The 27,454-nt window shown below is 30.3% G+C and overlaps 1 protein-coding gene across 1 annotated transcript; it reads left to right on the plus strand.

Moving 5' to 3' along the window:
• Window positions 1–6,416: 6,416 nt before the first annotated feature.
• LOC142330459 (uncharacterized) lies at window positions 6,417–26,048 on the plus strand. Its single transcript, XM_075375701.1, has 3 exons — window positions 6,417–6,710; window positions 21,473–21,657; window positions 25,830–26,048. Exons 2-3 carry the CDS (start codon window positions 21,577–21,579, stop codon window positions 26,034–26,036), a joined length of 288 nt encoding a protein of 95 aa, XP_075231816.1. The 5' UTR covers window positions 6,417–6,710; window positions 21,473–21,576; the 3' UTR covers window positions 26,037–26,048.
• Window positions 26,049–27,454: the final 1,406 nt, after the last annotated feature.

The raw sequence follows: 27,454 nt of genomic DNA on the forward strand, positions 1-27,454 counted from the left end.
AGGGGAAGACACTGAGGAGACTGTCTGTCTCTGAACAGAATGTGGAATAGATCCAACCATCTTGTACACATTGCTCAAAAACGTCATTAGCAAGACATAGTTTAGAGTTAGGAATATCTTAATCTATAGCATACAAAGTGGTCCATACTTGGCTTAGACTACGTGCGTATAAGATACAACTTTTACATGAAAACAAACCCAGTGACAAAGTGAAAAGATAGGAGTTTCCAAATTTAGTGCTTAACAGTATTGATGAAAATGAGAACTACTGAAAAAAAGTCATTTTTTCAGATGAGATAACATTTTACATTAGTGGGTCAGTAAATCGACACAATTGCAGATTTTTGGTTCAAAGCATGAGTCAAAAGTCAGTGTTTTGTGTGAACTGATGAAGGACCGTATTGTGGACCTGTTCATTTTTGCAGAAAGCACAATTTTTGTGATACGCTTGAACTTTATCTTTCCACAGATTGACGGTAATGAAGAAGAAAAAGGATTAATTTTCTATCAGCTAGACGGCGCTCCCCCGCATTACAGCAACCGTGTCAGTCTATTAAAAATTCGGTTATAAACAGGTGGATTGGAAAAGGAGGGCCGATAGCATGGCCACCAAGGAGCCCAGACATGATCCCACTAGATTTCTCTTTGTGGGTGCATGTGAAAAACATTGTTTATGCCGGCGAATACGTGGGAAGAGCTGGATTGCTATATGGACGAGTGAAGTGCACATATCAAAGTGTATTAAATACCAAAAAAAAACTTCAGAATTTACCCTTTCAGAATATATACTCGTGTAAGTAATACTTTAACTGTTACTGTTTAAGTAATATTTGAAAGTGAGAAGTTCTTTTGTAAACATTCTGTACGTACGTAGAAAAATTACTGTCTCATTAGCAGAAGCACTACGCCATGAAGAGGTTATTTGATTTACACTGAGTCAATAGAATACTTTTCAGCTATATCCGTGTTATATGATGTGTTACGGTACGTACGATTATTTGTTCGATAAATTAAGAAGTAAGTCGCGAAGAGAGTGAACATTTTCATATTTCAGTCACCATCTAGCGGTAAATTTTATAGAATATTTAAAGATTGTCGAATGGGTGTTGGTAGGTTGTGAGAAATAAGTGAGAATATCAATTTTATATTACAATTCATGGGGGAAATCAAAGCGCCTACCTATGACGAAGGAAAGTTTAACGATCAGTGGAATCGGGTTGAGTCTTGATCCGCTTGCGACTTTAACGTTTCAAAAACTGACTTTTTCAAGAACTTGTAAAAACAGATGGGAAATGTTTTACCTTACTCAAAACAAAAACACTTCAAACCCCCATTCAGTAATATGCGACTACTACGGATGATTCAATAATAATTATTCTCACTGGTGGATGAAAAGGTTCCAAGGCCCATAATATAATCTGATGACGGATCCTTCCGCTATCAAATTACATTACGAATGATGAGGAAATTGCAATTTTTTTTCATCTTAGATTTTGTTTAAACTTGTGAAGAATGCGTAGGCGCAAGTGATAGATCACGGTGCATGACGGAAAGGTCTTCCACTCACGCGGCAAACCTCGGAGGTACTAAATTGCTGTCGACATTGATTCCCGGTGCATAAGCGATAATGAGGACCTCGTCTGCTTCCCGGTGCGTCAGCCATGATGACTAAAATTGTCCTTGGGATATGTCTATACTCTATTTACACACACACACACACACAAGATTGTTTTATCTAACGATCTTTAAATTAAATTTAATTTTTTTTTTTAATTTCTATAATTGCGAGGATCTAGTTCTAACAGCTACACACACATACATACACAAGTTTTAAATATAATTGCTTTACCAAATTAAATAAATTATTTCCTTGTAATCGGTAATAATAAAAACAGTGAGGCTTATATAGAACGAATTTAGCATTCGCCAATATGCGGACTGGTGTAGCCTGGGTTAACGCATCAAATACCAACTACCGAGCGACCAAGTTCGAGACCTACCAGGACCAGTTACTTTTTTTTACATTTTAAATATTACTTATTTGATTCTCCCACTGATCTGTATGTATGACTACAGATGACAATGACAGCTGATAATCCCACATTACTATTAACCTTTGAATAAAAAATATTGGTTCCACTATACGAATACCGGAAACAGCACACCAAACACCAGATTTCTTATCGTGAAGTGGAAGCTCGAACATCTCTTAAGGATTCCTCACCATCCAATACCTGCTGTTCTGTGAATTAACGTGGCCGGATAAATGAAAACATGCCTCGTCTGACATGAAATACGACATCGGGTTTATCTGTCCACCAACGATGTTTTCGAGAAACAAGTTGCAATAATCAAGTCGTTTCGGTTTGTCTGTCTCCTTCAGTTGTTGCACAGTTGTAACACAGTATGGTTTCAATTTCAATTCATGAAGAATTTTACGATAAAATGTTTACTTAACACCAGATTGTTGGGATAACTTGCGTAGTTTCTTTTTTTTGGACTGGCAGTAATTCTCCTTTCAATATCGGCAATGGCCTGTGGAGTCCTAACGGAAGGTTGCCTATTTCGTTTTGCATTTGAAACCGAACCTGTTGTATGCCATTTTTTTTAACTAAATCGTGTATCCTACTCTTTGCTGGGATACAGGCATACGGAAATTTTTTTACGAATACTTCATGTGATTCTTCAAACGATCCAGAACGAATATAGGCCTCAACTATAGCTATCCTTTCCTGGATTGAATATGGAGTTTTACACAAACACAAAACACTCAAAATAGTACACTGCAACAAAACGTATACTGCACTGATATGTAACCACCTGACAAACGGCAGCAACAAATACATCCATTAATCGCGCTAGTTGTGTGAGAGTCTTTCATAAATAGTGTTGGGTAGCGGTTTCATTATGGGTTCGGTTTTATGTTGCTCATTCTGTATTTTCTGGAGCCATTGGAAAATCGCGCTAGAGATCATGTAACTCATTCGGTTATTCCAGATCTACCTTAAACATGTAACCAATAATATCATTCTTGTGTCAGGTCCTCCGTTTTACCAGTACATAAATTCTTTTCGAAACCACGGAAGAAAACGTTTGCTCATTTATTGAAAATCGCTCATTGATAGCGGTTCTGTCATACATTTTTCGTAAAGGCGTTTCATATCATAACTTTCAATGAGTTGTACTACTTTTGTCGGATCGTAATTGCTAATCTTAGGATCTCTGACTGTGCCATATCGGTTGTGAATCATCGAGACACGTTCGAATATTTTTTTGGATATAATCGGAAAAGTTATCAGATCTGACTCGACTCCGGTTTTCTTCAGAGCAACCACAAGAAGTGAGACGCTGAAAATAAATGAAATGGATCTATATCAGTCAAATCCATCAGTTGTTGCGCAGGCTTTGGAACACTTCATCCAACCTCGTGTAAAAATTCCGATTCTCACCAAAGGTAATTATTCCATACCAATTTCGCATGCTCTTATTCCGAACCGGTAATGTTTTTATTTAAATCATCATAAAATGGCGAATCATCTTTAGGCGAATGTTTTGTCTAATTGAACACTAACATTTCCGTTATGTATGTAAATGGATAAACGCTTTTTCTTATTAACAGCAACAACTCGAGATTTTTATTTTGAAAGCAATTAGTCACCAATGGGAACTTTGTTTTTATTTTATCGGAGTTGTCCAAAAATTGTTCTAAGCTGTTCACCTTGTTCATTTTATTTTTTAACCAGACAGTCCGTCATAGCCTTTTTCGTACTGATTCTTGTGTAATTAGATGAGACTATCCAGATCGGGGGGCGTAACAAGTAGACAATGTGTTTTCGCTCGCGTCGATTAGACGGTTTTTGTAAATGTTTTTTATTTAAATTAAACATCCGTAATATCATAACAGTATAATTCTACATATTAATATCTGAATTCTGTTTCTCAAACCTATCAATCTTTTACGTCCAGTGGTATTCAGTTTCTTTCATATTCAGACAAAATTCCATACTTTTATACCAACAAAATTGATTTCTACCAGACTTATCGAACAGATAGTCTGAGACAAACTAAAAGAAGCATTTTTGATTAGTATTTTTTATGTTAATCACAGCATGTTTGTTGATCAGGTTTTTGATAGCGCTATGTACGCTATAGTTGTATAGGAATCTATAGGGGGGGTTAAAGTGAGCTACTTTATAATATAATCTCATAACCTTGCTCATCACCCAACTGCTTCCTTTTTGTAGGAATTTACCAAACAATTCGTTAATTTTATCACATGTCCTTCGTACTATTTAAAAAGCTCAATTTTGTTTATAGCTACGTCTAGCACGAACCGATTTCTACTTTGATTCGAGATATCTAAAGCTTCACATTCTTTTTTGTCTTTCTTTATTTCAAAGAATAGGTAAATATACTATTTTACATTGCATTAAAATTTTTCCGATTCCTTACTATCATTTCGGACACGTTACCTTTTATGCTCTCGAGAAATATCGGTATATCTACCCTAATTCTACAGCTCTCATCCCATTTGTATTCAATCAGTTCACCATTTTATGTTGTTTATCTTCTAACTTTCTCATTATTAGGTTTTCTGTTTTTACAGATAGTCTAGTGGAATACTGAATTTTATTGAATTTAATGGTCTAATAGAATCGATACGTAAATAGGAAATATAATTGTTGACATGATCTAGAAATGTTCTAACAGCTTTCTTATTCATTACAGAATTTTCATGATAGCCGGTTGACATAAAGGGGTTGACAATAATTACTATGAAGTGTTGGACTTTGAGAGGTACGGGGGCGGTTCAGAAAATAACCTCCTTTATAACATTGCACTAGTAGTAGTGTTAATTTGACACATCCATCAGCATACTCTCTGAATCATGCTTCCAGCTGTGTCAGTGTGAGTCGCGTACTTTAGCCCGTTTGCTTATTATAACTTAAAAACATGAACAATGCAATAGAAAATCCCGCGTAAAGTGAGGTGCGTGCTGTCATAAGATTTCTTTGGGCACAAAATAGGTAGCAGACATCCATCGACAGTTATGTCCTGTTTATGGCCCAAATGTAACGAGTGACGGTTTAGTGCGGCAACGGATCCGATTTTAAAAAAAAAATGGAAGGACAAACATCCATGAAGAAGAAAAAAGGCCACTGTGACATCATCAGTCACAGTGGCCTTCCACTGTGACTGATGATGATGTCGGTGAAATGACGATGTTGACGAAAACGTGGGTGAAAATCGAAGATTCACCATTTCTGAACTTTCCGAACAATTATCGTAAGTTTTTGTATGAGACTGTCACCGATAAATTAGGCTACCGGAAATTCTATGTTCGGTAGGTTCCAAAAATGGTCATATAGATCCATCGAACCAAACGAATGGGCTTCGTCTTAGACTTCCTTTCACGCTACGGCGGGGAAGAACAAAATTTTTGAAGAGAATTGTGACTGGAGATTAAACTTGGGTGGCCTACGTGAACGCCGAAACGAATCAACACTTGGTGGCCTAGGGCCATACCAGTTTTCCATTTAAGCCAAAGAAAGCTCGCCAAACTATTTCAGTGAGGAAAGTTATGGCTAAGGGATTTTGGGATGCCAAGGGAGTTCTTCTAGTCGATTTTACATGGTGCGACGATTACTTCAGCAGTCTACTGTGAAGCTTATTTAGAAAAAACGTCGCGGTATGCTGCCAACCGGTTTTTTTTTAATGACAACTTCCGAATCAGTTCCAATAGGACATTTTTTATCATCCCCTTACAGCTCGGGCTTGGTGCCTGGGGATTTTCATCTCTTCACTTACATGAAAATGGCTTGCGTCGCAGCATTTCGATGACAACGACGAACTTCAAAATGCCGCGAAAGGTTGGCTAGCTACCCAGGTGTCTGAATTTTATGATAAAGGTATTTTAAATTAGTGAAACACTATGACAAATCCTTGAATTTAGAAAATTTATTAAAGGCTGTAATTTTAAGATGTATATAATTAAATATTTTTATCAGTGCATATTTTTTATTTATATCCAAATGGAGCTTACTTTCCAAACCGCCCTCGTATAATGTCAAACAATTTAAGAATTTCATGTGAAGTAGAATCATGCATCTCTGTTTTTAATAAATAAAAAAAAACTTTATAGATTTGCTGTTTTGCGGCATTATCTCCCAGTCAATTAATATTTACGTTTCAGTGAGCCCGCAGCAAACCACGGTTTTTTCAAATTATACTGTTGTTTAAAAAAAATTGTACTTGTTTGTTATAGCACCGCCAATTTTTCTGATAGAACTTTTTTGTCAAAAAACAACATATTATTACAATGTATTAAACCAAAAATTTGTTCGTTAGCAAGCGTAGGTTATGTATTTGTTTAGATTTTATTTACTTCATGTGCTGACGAATCGAACGTATATCAACATAACCTAGCCAAACATAATCTAAACTGTAACTCGTCTAATTAACGTTAAATACTGCATATTATAACGCTATTTACGATTAGTAGAAGGTTAGCGAGCAAAAGTTATGCTGCTATACGTACGATTCGTCACTATCGAAGTCAACATAATCGGAAGTGTTTGTAATTCTTATTTTTCATTAAAAAAATGTACTTTATCCACCTTAAGTAAACGTTATTATTCATTTTCTCATGAAATCTGAAGAAGTTGCATCAACAAATGTGGTAATGCGGTAACAAACAAATACCAAAAAAGGTAAATTATTATCATTATCTTGCATTCTTTTTGTCATACCCAGAAGGTATTTACCATGACAGCAGTAGCCAAGTCATGATTTGTAAACTGGTTGTTTAGAAACAGCCCAACTATCTCATGTTTTTAACGCTATAACATTTTGAATTGTAATAAGTTTTTTCTAGAATTTTCTGTTTATTTAGGTAGCCTTTAAAGTTTCTTGTTGTGATTCCTGTTGCATATATAACTATTGGTAATATAGTGATGTGATTTTGTTTTCAAAGTCCCTTTATTTCTTCATTTAAGTTTATGTATAATATTGTGAAATTGTTTTGTTTCCTTTTGTTAATCATTTTATATATGAACATAATCTCTGGTCCATTCCCAGTAACAGTTTTATTGGTGATATCCTAATATAGTTTTGAAGTTTTATTCTCCAACACTGATTCTGGAGTGTATTTATAGTATGGAGTTTTCTGTTGTAAATAGACCATAATTTGCTTATCTACTATTATTATTAATAATAATGTTTTAGTCAATTAATCAGTTCAGCCTTGAATTTCATGTTCTAAAAGAAACCAAATTTGTGTTTGTATTTTTCCAAATTAAGAGGGAATAATCTACCAGAAAATTAAAAAAATTGAAATTAAAAAAGCCAAAAAATTCTCAATATGGGAAAATAAAATTTACATCAGGAAAATAACTTTTTATGTGCTTCCTTTGATCATCTTCCTCTCAAAAAGTATGTTGTAGTAGAAAAATATGAGTCTATAATTTGTCATTGGAAAACTTGCAATAGATTTTGTTATGTATGAAATAAAACCCAATGTTAAAAGGGAGCCAACAAGATACATACAGCTGGCTCTATGAAAGTATTTTTTGATTGTTGATGTTAGAGTGATTAAAACTAGCTGCTTGGAGTGTGATCACTGCTCTGGGTAGAATAAGAACAAATCTCTTTTATTATTGATTGATCAATTTTTTAACATTTCTACAACTGTTTATTTGTGTTTATTTGCTTGTCACACACTTATTTATGGTTGCTTACTCCATTCTTTTAATGATAGAAACCTTACTAAAAACAAAGCTATTCATGCTGCATTTATTGGCAGTTAGTTCAATAAGAAGTAATCTTAGAGCTTTACCATTGAACTAGTAATAGAAATGAAAGAATATTTTGACTGAATAAGAAAATAAAAACTTTAATTCTGTAATAACTGATAAAGTATTCTTTGTAAGTATCTGAAGTAAGAAACATAGCATTTTCCAAACCCAAGCCAGTATTGATTATCACTATTTGCAGTCTAATAAAGTTTCAAAATTAAAAAAAAAACAACAATTTATCAGCTTTTAATGAGGCAGAGTGAAAATAGTGAAGCAAAATACAAAGACTATGAAATATGTAAGAACAAAATTATTGTTGAAATTTATCATTAAGAATATTGTGGATTCATTTAAAATTAATCAAGCTGATTGTACCAGAAACAGATAAAGAAGATGATAGTAATTAATTATCCTATTGATTTAAAATTATAGTTCACAATTTTTAAGACCTGAATAAAACACATGTTCGTAATCATTTTTTTATTTCTGTTTTAAGTATTTTTGTAATAATAATGTTTTTGTGATTATACACTATATATTTTTTTTAATTTGTTTATTTTTTAACTGTAATTTGAAGTAAAATAACTAGTCTCTTAATTACTAGTCAATAGATTAATTTAAATGAAGGCTAGGTAAAGTTAAATGTATATAAATTTATTTCCTGTATTGAATATTATGTTTTGTAATTTGAAATTAAGTAATTTTAGTGTCTGGTACATTTACATCAAACAAGTAAACTTTTCAGGAGAGTTTCTGTTTATTACAAAATTAGGAATTGTTTTCTAATTTAAGAAAAAAACATTGACGGTTGAAAGTTTTTAGATCCTTATCCAACAAAATCTTTTATAATGTAACATTATTGACTAAAATGGTACAAGGGGATTTTTTTACTAGTAATAAAGCAATAATTACTTTTTATTTTTTTGCCTTGAAAATTTTATACATTAATTCATTTTTTATTAAAATGCTTTAATCCATGTGAACTAATTTATCACCCACCAGTAATATTATCCATCAGCTTATGTTGAATTTAATCTCATTGAAATGTGACTCTTTTATTAAATCATTGATGAAATTCAGTACATTAATATCAATCACCATATATCAGTTATATATAGGTGTTCAGCTTAAAAGAGAACCCACCACTTAGGTAACACTTACATAATAATTTACAGATGTTAAAAATTATGTCAGTCCACTTTTACACACTTAGCAACATGTTTTACCATGTTCCTGGTACTCTTGTTAGCTGTACCCTGCCTATTTCCTGGATGGTATTGATAATGTTGTATTCAATTCATGCAGGGTGTGTAGATTGTTCCAATACACAATTTTTTTAAGTAACCCCACATAAAGAAGTCTAGACTAGTCAGATAAGGGGATTTTGGTCGCCAAAAGTTTCTAGAAATGATGATTCTGCCAAAAAAATCCTGTAGCACCTCCATAGTAAAACAAGCTGTATGGAAAGTGGTACTATCTTGTTACAACCAGCAGTCATCCTCTTGCAGTAAGGTCATGAACTGTTGGATAATTTCTTGGTAGATGTTAGCATCCAACCCACCGGGTTGGTCTAGTGGTGAACGCGTCTTCCCAAATCATCTAATTTGGAAGTCGAGAGTTCCAGCGTTCAAGTCCTAGTAAAGCCAGCTATTTTTACATGGGCTTGAATACTAGATCGTGGATACCGGTGTTCTTTGGTGGTTGGGTTTCAATTAACCACACATCTCAGGTATGGTCGAACTGAAAATGTACAAGACTACACTTCATTCACACTCATACATATCATCCTCTGAAGTATTATCTAAACGGTAGTTACCGGAGGCTAAACAGGAAAAAGAAAAAAAGACGTTAGCATCCAGTTTTTTTAAAAAACAAAGGTTTTATTATTTGTCACCTTGAAATCTCACACCATACACTTATTTCTTACGAGTTTATGGAAAACTATGAAAATATGCAGGTTTTTAGTACCCCAGGTGTGGTACTGTCTATTAACATATCCACCAAGGTGAAACAATGCTTCGTCTGTAAAAAGCATTTAATCTTAAATGCCATTGTTGACTCTAATGAAGTTCTTGAATCATTGACAGTATCGAACCCTTTTAGAATAATCAGCATGATGAGGTTAGCTCATGGAAATCCTCCATTCGATACAGATAACATTTCAGCATTCTCCTCACTGTAGTGTGGGCTGAACCTAGTGAAATATTCTTTCCCCAGCTTAGTCTCTGTAAAGGTTTATGAGGACATCTTGTAACTGCCACTTTAATGTCCTGTACAACCTGTATTGTTAAAACTGATCTGTGTTGGACATGTTTGTAGTCCAACACCTAACCTGTTTCACAAGATATTTTAACTAATTTCTGAAGAGCAGGTTTCACTGGTGCTTTCTTTTCAAATTTCTCTCGCAATTTTTGCTGACACACAAACTGAGATTTCATCTCTAAGTAAGTTTCATCATGAATACACATTTTTCAACAGTAAACCATATTTTAACAAACAACACTATTATGCAGCCTTGTTCAAAAGTCAATGCTCAACAAACTGACAGTACTCAAATATGTAGGTAATAAACACTCTACTCCAGCTGCTGAACAAACATCATCCATGTTATTTACTCACTTCACACCAATACATGCATTTTAACAAAAATATGAATTTAGTGTAAACTGCGGAGTGATGGGACCTCTTGTAAGTTGAACATGCTGCAGTTCTTTTGCTTATAGATTACAATCTTTAAGACATTTCAAAGTGTTTTTAAAGATCATCATTGACACAAAGTGAACACAACTCCACCTTAATCATGCACTAGTTATTATTCTAACAAGACTTTGCAATAATGTCTGCAAAGTCTTATAACATAATATCTGGGCGGGCCTTTTCTTCATCTCATTATGGAAGCATCTTATAACTTCCAAATTCAGTGAGAGAGTTGTTGGGAATAATTAACTCATTACGAAGAGTTGTATTAGTTCTGCTGTAATTTAGTAAACTAGATTGTACTCAAAACCTGTTCACAAAAAATGAATTTAAAATATTATACTAACGTTTTTTTTGTTAAAAAAATCATCATCATAGGTAGTCAATAAAATGTATAATAATGTAGGAAGTAAATAAATTACTTCCTATGAAGTAATTTGTTTATTGTTAATTTGTGTATAGTAAATAAGTACTTATGATGCAACTATTTTTAACAGCTTTCCATTTCAATTGTTGAATGACACAACAACAGTTATTTTATTCTTATTCTAAAAACTATTTAAAAATATTAATTTTATAGTGTTGCAAAATACTATTTATTTGACAATGTATGGATCCACGGATACATATTAACATGGCAAGCACACTGAAATACAGGTGACATTCAGCCTTACAAGTGACACATTTATTCTGTTATTCTCACTCTAAATGACTGGCTTTAGAGTGAGCATCATTAATCTTGGAAAAAGAAAATCTAATTGGTGGCTCATGTACCTTAGGTGTTTTACATATTTTACAGCCATAAAAAAGAATGGGACAGGTAGTGTAAAGCAATAAATTTAAATACACATTTTTCTGTAATGAGAAAATGCATCAGACTTCTTTAACTCGGTAGGGGAAAAATTTAACAGATTTTTTCTAATTTCAGTTGTAAAAAAAATACTTTTTTTTAAAAGCTACTGAATTCTGTAACTTTGCTTCCTTGATCATTCATTATTTATGTTTATAAATATGTTTTAATGTGTTAAACTCTTAATCCTTGATTTTTAAGTCGCTGTCTCTAAATATTTATATTTCATTACCAAGTAAAATAATAATATAATTCTCTAAGGAGTATAAAATTCTTGACCAAGTAATCTTTCAGTAGTTTGAGAATGAATTTCTATACAGATTCTTAAAATAATTTAGTAATTAATATTAATTTAATACTTCTTGAACAAAAGGCATATTTTTTTTAGCAAAGGGCAGATTATTGTTTTGGACTTTGTTAAGTAGATGAACAACTGATCAATTTTGTAAAAATAGCTCAATAATTTAACCAATAAAATAATAAATCAAATTATATTTCATCTACAAGAACCATACTATTTAAGTTGAACATATTTCTTACAATCTTCGTTTCAACTTGCATACTAATAAAACCCTTTTCAAGTTTAATTTAAGCAAATATAATTATTACGTATTATATACTTAAATAATTAAAGTACTCAACTATTTGAGTTTTGATTTTCGAAACCAAAGATTTTAGAAAACTTATGTTTTTTTAATAAAAGACCCATTCATCAAAGAAATTCAATTTCCCAAAAAAAGGAAATTTATGTTAACAATCAGAATATGTTGCAATAAATTCAGAAGCCAACTGACTTAATTCAAATGAGAACCTTTCATTAAATGAGGAACCAAACTTTCTAGATAGATAATTTTTTTTTTAGGAATGGTTAAATGATCCCTTAAAATTAACACTGTAATTGTTTGACTCAATGTTGAAATTGCTGGATGAAAATATATGACTAAAATCTTTACAAAATTTACTGAAGAATAATTCTATTAAAAATAATAAACATATCTTATAAATTTCAAGTTTAACTTATAAAATTTTTCCATTCTAATGATTCTTTTATGTTACTGTTAAATTTATAAAAAAAAGTTTATCGATAAAAGTTTTACTATATGAGAGAATTTGTAAAAAAATAAGTATAATTAAAAGCAATGTATAACAAAATTAAATTTCTATACAAATTGTGTTTCATTTCATAATTTCAAATTCAATACATAATTGATTTTATTTATCTTTTTATCTTCATTTCATAGAGACCTCTGTTTCATTAAATTTTTTTTACAAAAAAATAATAAAATTCATAATTTAAAACTAAAAAATTATATTTTTAATTATTTAAAAAAAATGAAAACAACAGAAAGGACATGATATGTAACAACAGGTGGTAGGTAATAAATCAGTACACAATTGAGCAAGTATATATTTTTTTTAATTTTTCCTCTAATTTGAATATTTATAATAAATCTTAAAAAATATGTTAATTCTAAACTTTTGTGAATATCCTGAGCCAAAAGGTTGACCCTGCCTATACTAGCCTTTCCTTTCTTTCTTTTTCCCGGTAACTACTGTTTAGATAATACTTCAGAGGATGAATGAGGATGATATGTATGAGTGTGAAAGAAGTGTAGTCTTATACATTCTCAGTTCGACCATACCTGAGATGTGTGGTTAATTGAAACCCAACCACCAAAGAACACCAGTATCCACGATCTAGTATTCAAGTCCGTACAAAAATAGCTGGCTTTACTAGGACTTGAACGCTGGAACTCTCGACTTCCAAATCAGCTGATTTGGGAAGACGCGTTCACCACTAGACCAACCCCGTGGGTTTGCCTATACTAGCCTGGAATGACTATGCCTAACTCGGGGCCACAAATTACATTTAAAGTAATGTAACACAAAAATATGTAGATCATTTTATCTCAGTCCACACTCCCAAGCCAAAGAGAAATCGACTTCACCAAGAGATCCTCTTACTTAACCAGTTAAGTAAGCTTAAATACTTTTTCCAAGTCATCTATCAGTTGAATTACTTGGTATTATTCTCTATTCCTTTCTGTGCTGTGGTAATCTTTTAAGGATCCTTTGATTGTTAAAAATATATGATTTTGAAAGCCATAATAAAACAGGAACAGTGTTTATGAACAGCATTTCTGTTGTTACAAAGCTCCCAGATCATTTAAGAATAAATATAATATACACACATCATTGTATACTACTGCATATTTTAAAAATTGATAAATAATTACCTATTTTATTGTATTGCTTATGAAGTAACTTCAGTGAAATTTGTGTTCTGTTCCTTTAACATATTTATTTCTTAAAGAAAAAATTTAGTTAATTAAATCAAATAAAAATTTAGTAACTACTCAGATAACAGAACAGTAACAAACAAAATTTTAAAAATAATTACATTTTGTAATTGGAAAAATGAATATTAATAAATAAGTTATTTGTTAACATACAGGCAATTAACTTTGATCACATTCATCCCTTTTTTGTAATATAGCATAATGATCTTGGCTATCGCAGCAATTAGTTTATATATTGTTTACAAACTTAAAGCTATTATTTGGTTTTTTATTCCATATCATGGTTAAATGATTATTCATTAGTCCAAATGTCAAAAATTAAATTCTATTCTTAAATCAGTGAAGTAAAAACAAGATTATGTCATTTGAAAAGAAAGTGAACCTTTTATTTAATTAACACAATACCATATAATGTTCCATATCCAAAAATAATGGTACAGGTTAGCCACTAGCCATTTATCATAAATTCATCAGTCATCCTTTATTAGGCAAGTTCAATTATTAAAAATAGTTCAGCAATCAATGCATCCATTTTAATCAAGTACTGTGTTCCCAGTAAGTGATAAATGTAGACTCAATACCTAGTCAGGAATGAAATATCTACTCTCTTAACATTTCCTCTATAGAGTGTCTAATGGTAGGATACCAAAAAAAAGTGCATACAAGCTAAATAGAATATTGAATTTTTCTCTCTTTCACCAATATTTGTTTTTAGAGATGATTACTAAAAGTAATGTGCCATTAACACAAAATATAACTTATATGTTATAATATTTTAAATAACAACTTACTTCACTTAGTTTATTGCTAATCTTTTCCATTCTGTTACTATTATATAAGACAATTCACAATACAGATGAATGCATTTTAGTTTTAAAATTTATCAGAAAAAATATGTAGGAGAGAAGGTCAAAATAAAGAGATTATTATTTCTCTTCCATTCACATTCTTTTAACACGGACTGCTCTGCTGTAAATAATAATCTTGTGTAGTCTATTCTTTGGAAGTATTATTTTATTGTTGAATATTTGTAGTTGCATTTATAAGTGCTTGGAATTTAAAAATGTTAGCAGTGATACATTTTCTAAATTAAAAAGGGGTGAAACCAGCGATTACTCACAAAATAAGACAGCACTACAGAAAGAGTAATTTGAGTGGAAGCAAGCTCTAAGAATGAATTGATTGTTTTAAAAAATGTTCATCACAAAGACTTCTCTTTGTGATGAACAACAGTAGACCCTCCCACTTCAAAGAATAATGAAAATATTGAAGCAGTTAAACAAATTATTCACAACAATCGAAGAATTATAAAGTTGATATGGCAAGTAAGTTAAGTATAACTGATGGCTCAGTATTTTCAATCATCTAACATACTTTAAATTTCTGTAAATTTTGTATTTGCTGTTTTATATGTTGACTGTTTCCTCCAGTTTTTGAAACATTATGAAGATGAAGAAGAATAATTTCTGAATGGGTTCATGACCACTGACAAAACATGTTTCCATCACTTTGAACCCAATAGTAATCACTTAAATCTGAAAAAACTTTTTTCTCCTACAATTCAAAAATTACACATCCATATTTAAGTTGTTACTCTGGGTTATTATAGGTTCAGGTTTTATTCACTTTGCACTTAAAATCTAAACAGTGAATAGCGATTTTTTTTTCTAAACAGTAAAAAAAACCATTTTAAACACTAGCAAAAACAAGATAGCTTTTTTAAATAATAAAATATCAAAAACCTACTCTGCTGAAAATAAATTCTACATTAAATCTTTTTGTTTTGCCTTATTTTCACCGAATAAATCAACGACAGCACAGATTATGTCTGTGCTCTCAATACATTTGTATACTTATAAGGTTGAGTGGTAGTCGTGAACATAGTAATTCAATACGAAAACGATACGGAATCCCGTTAATTTAACGGGCATAACGACATGTGCATGTATGTTAATAATAGAAACAGAACCTCCTGCGCTCTTCCTAGATTATCAGGAAATGCAGGATTGAAAATTACATGCAATAATCTCCTTCTCCACTTTCCCAAATCCCCTTGACTCAAGATGATATTGTCAGCCAGGTGGCATCGACTGCTGTCATTTTTTTTGCGATATTTTTGCCCATGGATAGTTATTACGTAAAACTACTGAACTTTTTACTTCAGACTGCAAATTAATGAAATATATTTTTTTCTTAAATGTCAATGTTTTCATTCGCCTTTCCAGTGATCAGGCACCGAAGTTACTTATTTCAGTACCTGATCACTAGATTAATAATGCATAGATTTAAGTAAGGTTAGGAAATTCTGAATGGTTTTTGTGAAACAGAACGAACATTAAAAGCAAATATTTTTGAAAAATAAATATTAACGCAATCGAAATTAACGGATGGTGGTGTAAGCTTAGTATAACGCAAATTAATTACAGAAATAACTGTTAAAAAATTTACGATTTAAGATAGCATAGCTAGAATAGTAAAATATTAAATTACTACAAAATGATATTACATAAAATTAAAACAAAAAAATCGAACAGTCAATCGATAATTTTATATTATTGATTAAAAAACATTATTTTCAGCTAACATTGACGTTCTGTTGGAAAATCGTCAACCGTTTCACCTTAACCTCGATTTTGGCTGTGTATAAATGCCAACCTATCATTACCATCATCCAAAGAAATTTAAAACCTTTTTTTTTGTCGGCAACATAATTGACCTAAACATAAAATAACAATTAAGAATATGATTGGTGTACCAACTGAATAACATACATGATTAAAAAAAAATTAACATCAAAGTACGATATTTTTCTTATTCTAAAAACTGTAAGTACCGGCCGTTATTAAGCAGTATGTAGTTTAACGCATCAACAATGCGCGAAATATTTGAATTTTGTAAACAGCTGTAATAACATCCCGATATGAATTGATACACTAACATAAAAATAAAAAAAAATTTATTTGTAATGCCTCAGTGTTAATTTTATAAATAAAACTAAATCATCAGTACAAATAAATATGACCCATATAGAAAACAAAGAATTTAAAGATGCATTAACAGATATCTCTTTTGATGCCCTGAAACTGGATTCACCAGCAGGTAAGATAAATCAATAAGAAACATTATTTTTTAACTAATAATAGTTTTAAAACCATACCTTAAAAGGTATTGCAATAGATGAATGAGAATGGAGAAAAACTTAACATAAATATATGATTTTTATTCTACTTTGAATCACTAGCTACTCAACTAGTACTTATAACTAGAAATGTATTAAACAATGCTTGTCTAAAGGATTAAAAATTCCTAATACCAAACATATTTGTTTTTATTGAAGTATAATTTCCTTTAGATCCACTGAAAAACTCATTAGAAAAATGAATAATTTAGCATAATGCGCTGATATTTCTTCACGAGGTAATTAAAAAAAATGTAATTGTATATTAGGGTAATGGTTACTACTAAAAATAGATAAAAATATTAAAATAAGATAAAATCCTGAGGATGGATTTAAGATGGTTAGGATGTATATGATTTTAAGAGAGTACAATTTTTTTCAAAAGTTGTCACATAAAATGTGACAACTTGAACAAATGAAATAAAGATTTTTTTACAATTTTGATGGTTTGTTAGCTATAAAACATTTTATCAACTCCTGATTTATATAATTGTCTGATAAGTATATCAGTTAGCCCATTATATAAAACTAAAGAATAGAGAATAGCTTCAAACCAATTAACTTGTCGATTATCAGAACTGGATTATCAATTGATTGATTTCAAGATACTGTCAGAATATTATAGAGCGCTATTAAAAAATAAATAACAGGAATTAAATATCGGACGATTTTTAACTGACAAAAAAGGAGGAGGTTTTCAATGACGCATATCTATGTTTATATTTTTTGGCAATGTTCAGGAATAATTTTGCAACTGCAAAACATTTGAACCATTATTCTTTTGTTTGAAAGAGAATTTTTTTAGTAATCCAATGTAAATTTCATTAAAATTGGTTCAATACTTTTTTAGAAATTCAGCTAAAAATATTTGTTGTAGGTTCTGATCATGCTTAAGGTCAAAGGGTGTGCTTATGTTTATTTATTTGTGGTTGAGTTAATATTCAAATAAATAAAAAACATACATTGGTTTATACATCATTATACAATCAGCTTGTAGTACACAACTTCCATAATTTTCAACCAACTTCAAAAAGAGGAAGATATTATTCGACCTTTATATTTTGTTTTATGTTTGACCAGCCACTGTTGTTTTTTGTTTTTTTTTAACAATAGATTGATAGCTAGTAGTGGTCTCATTCCATTGCCTAATTGTAGTAAACCATTAGAAAAGAGCAGATAGAAAAGAATGATCCTCTTTTGTTTCAACAGAATATTCTTTTCTCTAACAAATAGTCTTTTCATCATGTGCACAAATTTGTGTGAAATTTTTTGAAGTAAACATAATAAAACTACTGGTTTTTCAACATGGGAAAAAATTTTTGAGAGAAGCATGGACCTGTTATTATACAGTATGTTTGTAAAGTTGCTGTGCAGAAGAATTATGGAAATGTAATGACAAAACTTTCTTAATTATTACTTTGAATTTTTATTTCATTATTTTACAGAAATGGATATAACAATAACTGGAATAGTTTCAAGGAGTTGAAAATGACCTCCTCCAACATCAGTAAATCATTGCACACATTTCAATTTGTTTTCAAACACTTAAATGAGCTGATATACTTGAGTGTCTCATATATTTTCTGTTATTGCCATTTTTAGTTTGTCATTAATGTGTGGGTCTGTTGCGATACTTTGCTTGTATAGCTGCCCCTATTGAAAGTAATTTGGGAGAGTCAGATCCGGCAAGCGATGGTACTGTGGGACTATCTTGTTGGAACCAATCGCAATTGATTTCCACTTCTGTTAACTGACTAATGAAGTTTCTTAAAGCAGCAGAATAATGATCACTCTTAACTATATTTTTAAAAAAAGTTGGACTCACAGTGCATGTTCTACTTGGACAACAACCCAGACTCCAATTTTTGCTTTTTGTTAAGATTGTTTGTAGAATTCACAGGGGTTATTTGTCAAATGCAGTTGTGTATTTTGTGAATTAATATACCCTCCCAGATGAAACCACACTTCAAAAACATAATGTCAAGGATATCTGTGGAATTTTGGACAATAAAACCATTTCAACTTTGACATAATAATCTAGTATCTTGGCATGATCTGTAGGTTTCAGTTGTTGAACACACATTACTTTGTAGGGGAAAAGTTTTCAGTTCTTTTCTTACAACTTTGTGTGGTAGCAAGTCTGATATCTTGCTCTTATAATGAACTCACAGGGCAACCAATCTAATACCAAAAAAACAGAATACACCACATAATTCTAAAGCATACTGCACAGTAACTTTGCGAACACGCTGTATTTAGATGAGTAAAACTAAATATTAGTGATCCTACAACCTTCTGAAGTCTCATAAATCTTTATTTATATTTTTTTGTATTAAAATCTTGATAATACATTATTCAATGAAGATAAGCTAAATAAAATGATGTATGAAAACATAAGATCTTTGAAAAGAATACAAGCCATAACATAAAACTTAGAAGCCATAAATGAACACTATTAAAAAAATTCAGATTATTCTTAGTTTTAGAATTTTAAAAGATTTTGAGGCTGCGTATAAACTGATTAATTTATATAAAACACTACTGCTTGTAAAATTTATTCTACAAAATAACAGCATAATAAGAAATAAGTATGAGAAAATAGAAATTCAACAATTTTGTGTAAGTGAGATAAGTCTCAAACTGTGTTGATATTGGATCTTTTCTATTTTTCCCCCACAATGATTTTTTTTCATGTTGTGTATTACATACTATATTTTACATTTTTTCTTCCATATCAGTAGGTATTTGTAGAGAAATTATAAATATAATCTAACCAAACCTAACTTACACTTGCTTCACTGTCAATTTTTTTATTTCTGCTTGTTGATTTTATTCAAACATGGGTCTTCCAAATGTAATTGACAGAGGTTCAATATAAGCATTATGCTTATGTTGAACCTTTTTTCTTTTTCCTGTTTAGCCTCCGGTAACTACCGTTTAGATAATTCTTCAGAGGATGAATGAGGATGATATGTATGAGTGTAAATGAAGTCTAGTCTTGTACATTCTCAGTTCGACCATAACCTGAGATGTGTGGTTAATTGAAACCCAACCACCAAAGAACACCAGTATCCACGATCTAGTATTCAAATCTGTGTAAAAATAACTGGCTTTACTAGGACTTGAACGCTGTAACTCTCGACTTCCAAATCAGCTGATTTGGGAAGACGTGTTAACCACTAGACCAACCCAGTGGGTTGCTTATGTTGAACCTCTCTCAGCCAAACTTAACCTTGCTCGTGCAGTGAGCATAGGTTAAGTTTGGTTAGATTATACTTTATAATTTCTCTGTAATATCTCCAAATACCCACTGATTTGAAAGAAAAAATTGAAAAAAGTGGTTGACTCCAAAAAAGTACCACAGGATATATCGCATAAACTCAAAACAAAATTGTTTTGTTAAAAACTTATTACATCTAATTTTTAATGTCAATATGTAAGTAAGTTACAAAAAATAAGGCAGAAGGCTTAATTAAATAAGTCCCTAAGTAGGCTTACCTCATAAAATAAAAAAAAATCAAGTATAACTGTGATGCTTCTACAACTTTAGCTAATTTCCAATAAGTGTCTAATCAAAATCAACAGGGGAGGGAGGAACGAAAAAGAAATCTTCCCAGAAAGGGGTTATGAAATGAGACAAATAACATAAATTGAAAGAGAAAGAAGACATCTAGGTACTTTTTTGTTTTATGCCCCCTCACTATTTTCAAATTAATATAGTATGTTTTATAATAATTGATGAATAAAACATTAGAGAAGGCACGTTAACATGCTGTTTTACACTGATCATTTTAACATATTAACATATTACTCAAGGTTAGAGAGTGAAGAGAGCATAAGTTAATGTCAAGCAATAACAGATTGGAAAATTTACCTGGGAGAGGTGTGTGCTGATCATTTATTAAAACCCCAAAAATAGTAGGTGGTCCAGGAATGTCAGTAGAAACAGAAGAGCTCTCATTTTCAAAGAGAAAGTAAAAATAGAGGCAGAATTCTTCCAAATCAGTGAGTATTTGGAGGTATTTGCAGAAAATTATAATTTAACCAAACTTAACCCACGCTCGCTAACCTTGACTAATTAACAGTAATGTTTTGATTAATTAAATAAATAAATGCAGTAATTTTTTTTTAATATGTAAAATATGTTAATGTGGAGAATTTTTATAATGACCATTAGAAAACAGCATGTAAGTGTATTTTCTTTAATGTATTATTGGGTTATTTTTATTGAGTTGTAGGAAAACTATGGTATTTCTCTAATGTTTTATCATCAATTATTATAAAACATGCTACATTAAGTAATTTTTATGTAAAAAAAAAATGCAAAAATGTGGTGGGCATAAAACGAAAAGGTATCAATATCTATCCAGCCTACAATGAAGTAAGAGTTTCTTTACCCAAGATGTAACCAGAATCTGCTTAAATTAAAGTTTTTGATGACTGGTTTTGTGTTGACCAGCTGATATGTATGCTGCAATGAACTTTTTTCTCCAGTTCTCAACAGCTAACTGATAACACATATAGGTTTCCTCTATTAAATCTTTACTCACCCCTATAATCATGTGGAACGTAGAAGTAAAAAAATGAATTTAAAGAGTTAAACTGGACCACTTGAAAAATAACCTAATATTAAATATTAATATGTTTTTTCTAGATCGGGTAAGATGTAGCGAATGGGTGCGTAAACTTGTTGCACTTCCTGATGATAATTTAGATTCGGCGAAACTTAGAAATGAGTATGCACAGTATTTAAGAATAATGGTACGGTTTGGATTTCTTCACGGGATATTTTTAAAAGCGCCACCGGAAGGAGAAATACGACCATTAGCAGAAAATCTTGTGAGTATTAATTAAATTTTATATTTAAAAGATTTCTAAACAGGTATCCTAAACTAATTTACATTAGATAAATAACTGCAACTGATATCTGTACTTATTTTCATTTTTAATTTTGCTTTTTTAGTAAAAAAATTAGTTTGGCCATAATTATTTTTATATTGTTAGTAGGTATAAAATGAATATTTTATGCCAAAGTAATAATAAATATATTACAAATTGGTAGGAATAATAAATACCTAAAGTAGGAGAGTATTTTAGAAATATAAATTGCCCATCTAAACTGACTTAATGATATTTGATATAATGTTCTACTACATTTTCAATTTTCCCTTTTTTGAATTTAAACAGAGAGGCATGTATAGAAACTAAATTATAATATAGTTCAGTTTCAATATTTATAAAAGACAATAAATGATTTTTTTCTTATATAAAGAAGCCATTTCAGGTGTTTTTGGAGCTTCATTCTTCACACCAGTGTTGGTCTATTGATATATCTTGATTAAGTTGAAGTTAGGATTTTTTTTTACAAAGATTCAGTTTTTCTTTAATATGGGTTTGTACCACAATCTAACACGTGTTAGGTTGAATAATATATATAAAGAAAATATTAAAGAAAAACTGAATCTTTGTAAAAAAAAATCCTAACTTCAACTTAATCAAGTTATATCAAAAGACCAACACTGGTGTGAAGAATGAAGCTCCAAATACATCTATGAAGCTCCAAAAACACCTGAAATGGCTTCTTTATATAAGAAAAAAATAATTTATTGTCTTTTATAAATACCGTATGCACTAAAATCATGCACATGTTAAGAACAATAAGAACATGATAAATAAGTAGAGTACTTTGTGTTAAAAATTTCAAAAGTGTACTTTGTCTAGAATTGTGAAACAAAATAACTAATTGCTTTTACTTTCTGAAAATTTACAATTTTTTTCCGTGTGATTGTAACAGATAACTGCTTTATAAAATGTATATAACAGAATTAATAATTAACTTTTACCATTTTGGTTCTAATTGTAATCTATTTTTAGGTTTAAATCACAAAAACAAATAATGCAACAAGTTATTAAATTTTCTCTTACTAGATTGTTAGTTATTCTTGAAAATGACATTATTACTTCAACATTCAAATTAAAAAACAATGGAGATAGATTACATCCTTGTATTACTTGAAATCTACTAATACAAATGTAACATGCCAAAATTTATTTCAGGATAAACTACATCAAACTAGCTAAATTTGGTTATATATCTTTTAATTTGAAAATTAATATCTTAATTTTCTATAGTTTGCTCTGAATTGAGATTTGGATTATATTTTGCAACTTAAGACTAGTATAGCTTGGCTGTTTTTTTACAGTTTCAAAAATCTTTAATAAATCAAATTCAAAAAATATTTAATTACAACAATCAACAGTTTACTTAGAATAGGAAGGAGAATTAATTATTGCAGTTATATAGGAATCTATACCACAAATTGAATTTTTTGCAAAACAGATATATACCTCTTTATTTTGAAGTTATTTGACTTTATGACAAGTAAAATCAATATCTTTTTTAAATTTTATTGTTAATTTCTCTAATGTCGTATGAATTCTACCCCTGAAATAGCATTTATTTGTTCTTAGTTATGTTCTTAAACATCAATACAACAAATATCTCATAACATTTTATGCAAAAAATTGTCTGCGATATAACAATATTCTTTTTAATACAGTTAATGAAATTATCCCAGTTGAACTTGTGGTTGAGAATCTTTTATTTTTCCTTTACTTTAGTTCCCCTTCAGCTATACTAAAGTTTTGTTGTAGGTAATTTTTGATGCAGTTTTTGCTGCAATAGGCAAGCTTGATGGTAGGGCTACCAAGTTATAGCAATTAAGCATAATGGTTAACATTTTGTTGAAGGTATTTTCTACATGTTTTTCAGTTATTTTAGGTATTTTTTATTTATTTTTCATTTACAGCTTGCCCAATTTAACAGAAATCATGGATTTCGCATGATCCTTGTGAAAACTCTCATCAACTATTTAATTTTTTATAATTTTTCCATTCATTTAAATCCATAAAACAAGTGATACCTTTCGTTTACTTATCTTACTTAATTCATTACCCATTATCACTGTGTAAATTTTTATCATATCAAAACTTTTACACTCTTATTAGGTTTTGAAAAACCTAATAATCTGACATTTAATAAATGTAATTTGACATTTGCTAGACTCTAGAAAGTCTGCATTACAAATGTTACATTGGACTAGCTTGACAGCAGTTAATGGTTACTAACATACAACAGTTAAATTTATAGATGTACTGGGATGCTACCATAAACAACAAACTTCACCTAATTAAAAACACTGTTTCACTGTCGAGCTCCTCATGCAGAAAAACCCGTCAAGAAGAGGTTATTATCTGCTATTTACACTAGGCTCACTCATGGCTAGCTGATGACTCAAACTGATGCACCAGTTTGTGCTTGCTGTAATTGCTGAATGACAGTGCACCACATTCTTGTGGATTGTATTTGTTATGCGGCATTGCATCACAAGTTTAACAAGTTGACTGCCACACTGAAAAATGCCAACATTTTCAAGGTTGGTATTCTTATTTTGCTAAAAATATCCACCAGTGCTTTATTGAGATTTTTAATCTCAATAAAGGTTTTGTTACCCTATTAGTAATTCTTGATAACAAATTTCACTTTATAACTTTACTTTTTGTATTTTTAAAAATAAAGTTGAGACATCAATTTATGGCTCAGAATGTGACTGAGACAAAGTAATCTTTTACTTACTAGCAACAGATTGTATTTATTTTTAATTTTCCAACTCTAGAATTGTTTGAATACTATTTTTGTTAATTGCTATACTGGTTTTTTAAAAATAAATTACTAAGTCACACTCTTCTGTAATAAAATCATTTTATTGAAATGATATACTTTTATTGAATATTATACTTTGAATGGAGATTTTTTAAGTAAAATTTGAATTTAATATTTTTAAGAGAACTTTATATTAAAATCTAACTAAACTTTGTTAGTAAACAACTAAAATTAATTCACATTTTATTACAACACTTTTCAATTATGTTTATTTTGCTTTTATTTGGTGATTTTCAAAAAAATATACTTTAATTTCAAATTTAAAGAAAATTGTCTGTGCTACATACCACTCAAAGATGTACAGAATTTTATCTTTAAAATAATATATAATTTGGTATGAAAAAATAAAAAATAAATGATAATATTCTTCTTAAGTGTAATGTTATACTGAGACATCATTTGAGGTCTCATAGCATTTGAACTGTGCTAGGGGATAACGAAATGTTTTTACATATGTTTTACTATTTTAAAACTTTTTTACTACGTTTTACAGTTTCTTAGAGTCTGTTTATACTCAATAATTTAAATTACTATAGTTTGAATCAGTTAATGTCAATTACACAGCAATTGGTGTAACATACAATACATACCAATATATTTTATATATATATATATATATATATATACATACATACAATACATTGCATGGCACGTTGGACATTTTATTGTTGTAATTGAGATATAAGATGTAATTTGTTTGTTTATTACAACACATACGTTGTGCCCAGGCGATGATAATGTCAAAGCATTTTTTACCCAGAACAAAAAAAAAGTCACTTGAAGACACTTTAATGTCTTCACTTTCACCTCGCAGGACATTGGCCAGAAAAATATAAAGAAGAGGGTAGTTAAGGAATAAAGGAAGCAAAATATTACCACAGGAAGGATGGTGGACAAAATCATGAGCTTGAATAAATAAGGTTGCCTTAAATTCAGTGGGTCCTCTCTTCAGAAGAAACAGTTACACTTAATGCTTTCTACATCTTAGTGAGCCATTGTAGCTTATTTAATAATGAAATAAAGGTTTTGTTTCTATGTAAATTGAGCTTAAAAAGTAAAATATATTTAAACTAAAATACCTAAAATATTGACAGTATCAATGTAAAAGGTATCATTTTTAAGACTGTGCAGGAAAGTAATTTAGGGTTTTATTTCAAGATCCTGTGGATTATAACATTGTACTTGTACTGAGTTAAAAAAACAAATTAAAATTCTAATATACAGAGTAAAATTTTATAATACAATAATTTCACATAGCAAAAATTATATTTTTACTATGTTGTTTCAGGGTGCAAACATTACTAAAAGTATTCCTGATTTACCGCCTGTTGGCCCAATATCACCGTATTTAGCTCAGCAATCACCAGATGGTAGAGCATATGTCTCAATTAAAAGGATTCCTGAGCGTGGAATATTTTGCTATATGGCAGTTACCCCGGATATTTCATTTGAGGCTAGTGCACAAAGAAAGAAGCCAGATGAGGGAGGTCATTAATTTTTAGAAATCTTCAGCTGTTTATAATGTTTATTATGGAAAATTCTCTAGAATAAATGAAATCTATTTAATAAAATTTTTTTTTATATAATTTTTATAAAAAAATTATTTTTTAACACATTTTTTATTTATTTTTTAACATGGTTTTTTTAATTATATAAAAAATTTTACAAATTTTGCATTCCCAATATCCTGTTGTATTAAACTAATTTACTACGATTTAGGTGTATCAAAAAAAAATCTTAATTTAAATGTGTTGTTTACTATTTACTTATGTGATAAAGTGATTTGGATACGCTTAAGATAATCACTCCCTTCGGTATTTTAATTTTTTTTTTGTTAAGTTTGTTCACAATTATTTTTTTATTGCTCCTGTGTTATTTCATGTTTCTACTATGATAATTACTCCCATTGATTATATTTAACATTAAACCACTATCTTTAATTGTAGTAATAAAACAACCACATCTTATGTGATATATTACGGGAGATATATTACAGTTAATTTTCCAACAGATTTATAGTAATAAGTGGAATGTTGCTGTTTGTGAAAAGGATTCAGTTTCAATAAAATTAGCAGGTTGTGCAGATTCCAAAAAAATGTTGCAATGGTTATCATATGGTTTTGTGCCTAACAGGTGATGTATAATAATGTTACAATAAAAAGGTGCTCTAAAGTTTCTATGTTTAGCTCTGCCTTCCTTTCTTAGCTTCATTTATTTATCACTTGATGCATTTTGGAACCACTCCATTGTCAAAATTTATTGTACTAAGTACAAATTGTACTTATTGTAATAGTACAATAAAGTACAATTGCACTTAGTACAATAAGTTTTGAAGTTAAGAAAGGTAGGCAATACTAAATGTAGAAAATTTAGAATACCTTTTTATTGTAACATAATTATACATCATTTCTTTGTCTTTCAGCCGCCACCTCATCTTTCAGCAAATATATTACTATTTTGTATCAAAAACAAACCCAGATGTGGTAGTATACACAGATGGGTCAAAGCATAATGATACCATTGGATGTGCGTTTGTTAGAACTTTTATTTGGTGTACCTGGTAAAGTGTCTACAATGCTAAACTGTATGCCACCAAAATGGCCTTTATTATCATTAAATCAAAATATCGTCACATCCTTATCTGTAGCGATTTGTATAGTACTCTCCAAGCTTTAGAGGATTTGTATTTCAGACATCTTATTGTCACCAAAGTACATAATACAATCACTGAATTAAATTCTCACAACACACAGGTGAATTTCTGTTGGATTCTTAGCAACGTGGGAGTCCTAGGTAATGAAACTGTAGATTTCGCTGCTAAAGATGTGTGTAGCCAACCATCTTTACCATCGTGTTACAACCACCGATTTTATTAATTTCATTTAACAAACACTTCAAAGAAGGTGGCAAAAT

The sequence above is a fragment of the Lycorma delicatula genome, chromosome 9 (genome assembly GCF_047948215.1).
Source record: "Lycorma delicatula isolate Av1 chromosome 9, ASM4794821v1, whole genome shotgun sequence".
Lineage (NCBI taxonomy): Eukaryota > Metazoa > Arthropoda > Insecta > Hemiptera > Fulgoridae > Lycorma > Lycorma delicatula.

What these genes read in the sequence shown, in the direction of transcription:
- LOC142330459 (XM_075375701.1), top strand. Translation starts at nt 21,577, where the DNA reads ATGGTACGGTTTGGATTTCTTCACGGGATATTTTTAAAAGCGCCACCG. An exon ending in GACCATTAGCAGAAAATCTT is followed by an intron (nt 21,658 to 25,829) that starts GTGAGTATTAAT and finishes ATGTTGTTTCAG; the next exon opens with GGTGCAAACATTACTAAAAG.